Genomic DNA, 6,553 nt, shown 5'->3' on the forward strand with positions numbered 1-6,553 from the left:
TACCAGGCTTAGGAGCAAAGATCGTAAGTCTGACTTTGTGCAAAGTGAGTTTGAAGGCTTTTGAAAAATTTAGATGGGGATGTCCAGCAGGCATTGGATGGGCAAGGCTGCAACTCCGAGAATGCTGGGGGGGGGGGGATATAAATTAGGGAGTCGTCTCAACATAGGAGGTAACTGAAACCGTGAGCACGGATGAGGTGCCCAGGAAGAGAGTACAGAGGAGGGAAGGGAGGGGAGGGAAAAAGGAATATGGAGTAACAGAAGAATTGGAAAAGGAGCATCCAGAGAGAGATGGCGGGAACGAGAACAAGACACGCACTGTCCCCACAACACACTGTGGAGAAGAGCACAGACCGAAGTCTTTCACAAACGCTGCACTTTTAAGATTCTGGACCCAATGAACTGTCTTTTTTTTTTAATGTTTACTAATTTTTTGAGAGAGAGAGAGAGAGAGAACAAGACAGAGCACGAGTGGGGGAAGGGCAGAGAGAGGGGGAGGCACGGAATCTGAGGCAGGCTCCGGGCTCTGAGCTGTCAGCACAGAGCCCGACGCGGGCCTCGAGCCCATGAACCGCAAGATCATGACCTGAGCCGAAGTCAGACGCTTGACCCTCTGAGCCACCCCTAGGACTGTCTTGATGACACTCGTCAGGTCATTCTCTGCACAGCCACTGGGCTGTGCCACCAAGTGGCCACACCATGTATCCAGGAAGCCCTCCCTGTCTGACAGCTGGTTCAGGGAAGAAAACACGGAGAGACCCTCGCTCTACAACCCTATGACTCAGGAGACAGGAAGACAGGCCCTGAGGGGCGCCTGGCTGGCTCAGTCGGTTGAGCGTCCAACTCTTGATTTCGGCTCAGGTCATGATCTCACAGATTCGTGGGTTCGAGTCTCACGTTGGGCTCCTCGCTAACAACGTGGAGCCTGCTTGGGATTCTCTCTTTCTCTGCCCCTCCCCCGCTCGTGCTGTCCCTCTCCCTCTCTCTCAAAATAAATAAATAAATATAAATACAAAGATACGCCTGCGTATTCTATGCCTCTATACAGGGCTTCCGTACAGGGGGACCTCAGAACTACTGTTTCTTCGTGTGAGCTCTCATCTCCCGGCCTGGGTTCAGGTCTGGAACATGGGAGCCAGCTAAGCCATCGCGGCTGCGCATGTGATGGACAGAGTAGAGCAGGTGGGACAAAGGAAAAGCTCATCCTGATGACGTCGGCCGAGCACGGAAGCAGGGAGGCTCACTCAGGATCCTCTGTGCCCCGGAGACTCGAGCAAGGAAACTCAAAACAGAAAGGGCCTTCCTCCTGCAGCTTCACAGGGGAGACGTGCAAATACCACACTCACCAACGTTCATTCACAGAGCACATTCTCCATGCCAGCCCCACTTACGAGGTGGCCAGATACAACAGATAGTATCATCATGCTCACTGTACAGACAGGGAAATCAGGGCAGAGAGGGGTGATGGACATGCCCGGGATACTACAGCTAGTGAGTGACGGGTCTGGGAGTCAACTCAGCCTAAACCCCTCTGTCACAGCCGCTCGGTCACCCCCACCCCTCCCCCAGCCCTTCCTCACAGAAGAGGCAGGGTCATCTCATCCAAAGAGAAATCAGACCACATCTCTCCAGATTAAAACCTTCCAGACTGTGCCCTCACGTTCATAGCTGCGTTGTTCACAATAGCTAAAATGCGGACACAGCCCAAGTGTCCATCGACCGATGAACGGATAGCAAAACGTGGTCCGCACGTACAAGGGAACATTATTCGGCCTTCAAAGGGAAAGAAATTCTGCAATATGTTCCACGGATGAACTTGAGGACATTGTGCCAAGTGAAATGAGCCCGTCAGAAAGACCAGTATTGTGGGATTGCACATACGTGAGGCAGTTAGGAATCCAAATCACAGAGACAGATACCCGAATGGGGACTGCCAGGGCCTGGGGACGCACAGGGAGTTAGTGTCTAATGGGGACAGTTTCAGTTTTGTAAGACGAAAAGAGCTACAGGGATGGCTGGTGGGGACGACTGCGAAACAGCGTGAATAGATTTAATGCGCTCAACCGTGCACTGAAAGTGATGAAGATGATAAATTTTGTATTATGTATATTTCAACACATTTTTAAAAAGCATTAAAAAGGGGCTTCTGAGTGGCCCAGTTGATTAAGTGTTTGACTCTTGATTTCAGCGCAGGTCATGAGCTCACGTTTCTTGAGATCGAGCCCCGCTTCAGCCTCATCTCGAAGGCTGGTTGGGATTCTCTCTCTCTTCCCCTCTCCCCCTGGCCCTACCCCCCTCAAAATAAATAAATAAACATTTTTTTTAAATAATAAAAATTTAAAACATTAAAAAAAAAGAAACCTCTTCCGGAGCTTCCCAGGACTCTGAGCATACAGACCTTGGCAGGAGGCCCCTGCAAGGGGCCCACCCCATTCCCCACCCCCTAACACAATGCTTGGCACATAGGTGCTCAACACGAATCAATGAATGGGCATTTGACCGAAAGTACAAACAGGATTTGAAGAAGCAGACAAGACGGGAGGTATGTATTCCAGGCACGAGGCATCCTTTGTGAAAAGGTAGAAAGGCGTGAAGAAACATACGGAATGTTCCCACATCCACAAATACTAACATAGGGTTAAATCACTATGCAGGGAAGTGGCGCAATGAGGCTAAGTGGTCAGCAAAAGCAGTGTAGATCGCACTTGAATTTTACCCTGTCCGCAAATGGATGCTTTCAAAGGGTTTCAAGACAGAGGACACGATCAGCTGGTTTTAGAAAGATCGTTCTACAGGCCTTCCCGATGAGGGCAAGTCGGGATGGGAGGCCGTTTAAGAATTGGCTTTACCAGGCCAAGCCTGTGTCCTAAGGCAGGTGCACTGGAGAAGGAAGGGAGCAGCCACAGATGTGGCAGAGGGAGGTGAGAAGGGGCTACGGCCAGAGTCTGCAGCTGATGATACATAAGTGCCATCGGTAAAGAATAAATGTCTCGAGAACAAGGATGGTTGGAAAGAAAGCAGGAAAGAAAGCCTTGGGAGCACAGGAGAGAGAACAGTGCAAGAAGGAAAAGGTCAGAAGGGTCAGGGCCATTAAGAGGCCAAGCGAGATATGGACTGAGTGCCCATGGATTTGGCCACCAGGAGGGTAGGACTTAAGAGCAGTTTCGGGTGGGAACAGACCCAGCCCCGAGCAGTGCATTCTCCAGGCTGATCTGAGGCTTGGGTTTCTCGTGGGCTTTCTGGAGAAGGCCATTATCTGTCAACATGCTTCAGTCCAGGGTCTCCCCCAAGTCTGATCATGAAGATGCTCTGGTCCATGCGACACCCCCAGCCGCCTTCCTTGGAGAGGCGGTGAGAGGAGGCCAATGGAGTATCCAAAGTCCTGAGCCCCATTCCTGTCGCACCTTGTGTGATGAGCCTAAGACCTCGGTTTCTCCTGGAGCGATGGGTCCAGGTGGACTCTATAATTGCCTCTGTTGACCTAGACTGCTCCCATGCTCAAGTTCAAAGAGAGTGGCACAGGCAGCCAGGACTCCGTGCCCTCTGACCTGGGTCCCCTTGTGGCCTCCACATGGAACTCTGGGTTTCCCCTGACCGAGTGTCCCATTGTGTGAGCTCAGTTTCAATGGAGAAAGAAACCGGGTTGAGCAAAAAGAACATTCACTTTTCCCACCAAGCTGACGCCCAAGTAAATAGTTTGGTCCCATCGGTGGAGCCCAGGCCTTGCCCTCTTCCTTCCCTCCAAGTACAGCCTGGATTATTTAAGAAGGCACCCCGGTTGAGCACACCTCACACGAGACCATCGGACCCAGAGACAGGCCAGCGCCTCACTCACCAGCCTCCTGACCACCATGAAGCTCGCCATGACTCTTGCCCTGGTCACCCTGGCTCTCTGCTGTAGTCTTGGTGAGTGCCCAGAGCCCCTCTTCCCCAAGCCCGGCTCAGGAACCCTCGCTGCCACCCGGTTGTGCTCAGGAGAGGGGACACCTATTTCACTGGAAGGATGACTCCCAGCCAGGAGTCTTGGCCTGTGAACAAGCCCATCTTGGGAACTTGGGGAGCACCCTGAGCCTGTGGGGAAACCAGGAAAGGATCCCATCTTCTATACCCAACAACCTCAGAATTCCAGAGTCAGAACAGACTGGAGGCAGGGCTGGAGGAGATCCAGTATGGATGTGTGTTTAATGACCAACAGAATAGGAATAATGAGCTCTTCAGAACCCCGTCTTGGAGAACCCCCAAGACGCCAAGAGACCTTGGTACAGTGAAGCCTTCAGGTTTGGGGTCTCCACACTACTCTGGGAGCCAAAGAGGCTAGAAAGAGCTATAGAGCCCCATGTCTCCAAAAGAAACCCAAGCAAAGGCAAGGTCTCCCATTCTGGGCAGAGAGGAATATTCTAGAAAGGGATCTTCCCTTTGGGAAACTGCCAACCCAGAGTGGAGTTTTCTAAACATTTTTGTCCTCCTCCAGAAGGATAAGGAGTCTCTGAATAGTTGCAGCTGTCACTAAGAGGAAAGGAATGAGAGAGAGCGAGAGAGAGGGAAGAGGGAAGCAGGAAGGGAGGGACAGAAGGAAGGGAGGAAGGGGGATCCTACTTCTCTTGAAGCCTCCTGATCTTTTGGGAACTGAGTTACCTGTTTTTCACTCTGTATCAACCTCTTCTACTCCTTTTCATAAGCAAAGAAGCAAAAAGATTTTTATTTTTTAATTTTTTTAATGTTTATTTATTTTTGAGAGAGAGAAAGACAGAGTGTGAGGGGGGGAGAGAGGCAGAAAGAGGGGAAGACACAGAATCCGAAGCAGGCTCCGGGCCCTGAGCTGTCAGCACAGAGCTCGACGCGGGGCTGGAACCCATGAACCGTGAGATCGTGACCTGAGCTGAGGTCAGACAGTTTAACCAACTGAGGTACCCAGGCGCCCCCCGCTTTTCATTCTTACAATAATCCTATGAAATAGGGGTATGATTCCCATTTTACAGATGCCACACAAAGATAAAGACACTTGCCAGCTGACACCGTAAGTTGCAAAGCAGGGCTCGAAGTTCTGGAGAGGGTTTGACTTGGAGTGGCCACTTGGGGGTGCCAGGATTCCAGGCGGGGAAGCCGAATTTGCACACAGGCAGAAAATCCAAGGACGGGGACTGAGACTCCAGGGGAAGAAGGGCCAAGTAGGGCGTAGGGAACGGTGACCCTCCCCCACATCCCTGGGAGCAGGAGCCTAAAGGGGGAGCACAAGTGGGGAGCACCCTGGGTGAAGGGAATATAGTGGGGCCAGGAAGGGAAGCAAGAGGCTTGTGGGCAGGTGAGTGCACCCCACAGGGCCCAGCGCCTCTTCCAGGCCAAGTTCAGGGGCTTGCACTTGGCTAGAGCCTGACTCCGCCAGAGCCTGACTCTGCCACGCCCCTCCCCCTCCCAGGAGCAAGCGGCTGAGACCATCACTCACCCTTGGTAAGAGGCACGTTTCTGGTGGGACAACCGAAGCCCTCAGTAGCCGCTCCCCAGACCCCACGTTGGATAAAAGATCAGATCGGCATCTTCTCTCATCAGCCCTCTGCCTAGAACTCACAGAAAGAACACATGGCACCTCGCCCCGCCCCAGCCCAGGGGGTGCCAGGAAGGCTCAGACAAGCCGCAGAAGGCTGCAATCCGGGAAGAACCCCGGCGGCGCCAAAGAGCCAGCTCCTTGGAGCACCACCAGATCTCCCATTCAACGCATCCCTTCGACGAAAAGGCTGCTATCTCTTGCTGACAGGCCCGGCCACTTACATCTGGGGACTGGCCCGGCCAGGGGCCCTGCCAGCTTGGAAAAGGGCCAGGACACATGTGCTCTCTCTTTTCTGTGCTTCGGCTTCCGCAGAGGTCTGCCAGAGCTTTCTAAACGTCGCGGAAACCCTCTTCACGGGCACGCTTTCCAGTTACGAGGCCGCCGTTGAACCCTTCTTGCCAGACGCGGACGTGAAAGACGCGGGGATCCAGCTGAAGAGGCTGGTGACACGCTTCCTCAGAAGGCCAAGGAGAGCATCTTAAAGCTCACGGTACCCAGCTTCCTTGACTCACGCAGCCTGCGAGCGGATCTCCCCCCTCGCTTGGGTGCAGCCTGGGCCCATTTTTTGGAGCCTTTTCTGACCCAGTGCAAATATCCCTGGGGAGGCAGGCTCAGTCACCTCCCCCTTTTTAAGAGGCTTCTGCGGGGGCGCCTGGGTGGCTCAGTCAGTTAAGCGTCCGGCTTTTGATTTTGGCTCAGGTCCCGATCTCACCGTTCCTCTCAGATCATGGGAGCACGGAGACTGCTTGGGATTCTCTCCCTGCCTCTCTCGCTCTCTCTCTGCCCCTTCCCTGCTCTCTCTCTCCCCCTCGCTTTCTCAAAATAAATAAAACAGTCAAAACGCTCACAAGCTCAGCTCTTCCCAGACCCACTGAACCTCTTCGTTGACATTGAAGTTCCTGCGTCTCGTCATCCTGGTCGACCTCTGAGGTTCATTCGCCACTGTCTTGGGGGGTTTTTTGGTGTGTGTTTTAGGACAAAATCATAAGAAGCCCACTGTGTGCTTAG

The 6,553-nt window shown here is 53.0% G+C and overlaps 1 protein-coding gene across 1 annotated transcript; it reads left to right on the forward strand.

Moving 5' to 3' along the window:
• The first annotated feature begins 3,851 nt into the window (after positions 1 to 3,851).
• Positions 3,852 to 6,553, forward strand: SCGB1A1 (secretoglobin family 1A member 1). Its single transcript, XM_042906998.1, is given in 4 exon segments — positions 3,852 to 3,903; positions 5,846 to 5,986; positions 5,989 to 6,035; positions 6,521 to 6,553. Coding segments are annotated over 4 exon segments (273 nt in total).

This window comes from Panthera leo, chromosome D1 (assembly GCF_018350215.1).
Source record: "Panthera leo isolate Ple1 chromosome D1, P.leo_Ple1_pat1.1, whole genome shotgun sequence".
Taxonomy (NCBI): domain Eukaryota; kingdom Metazoa; phylum Chordata; class Mammalia; order Carnivora; family Felidae; genus Panthera; species Panthera leo.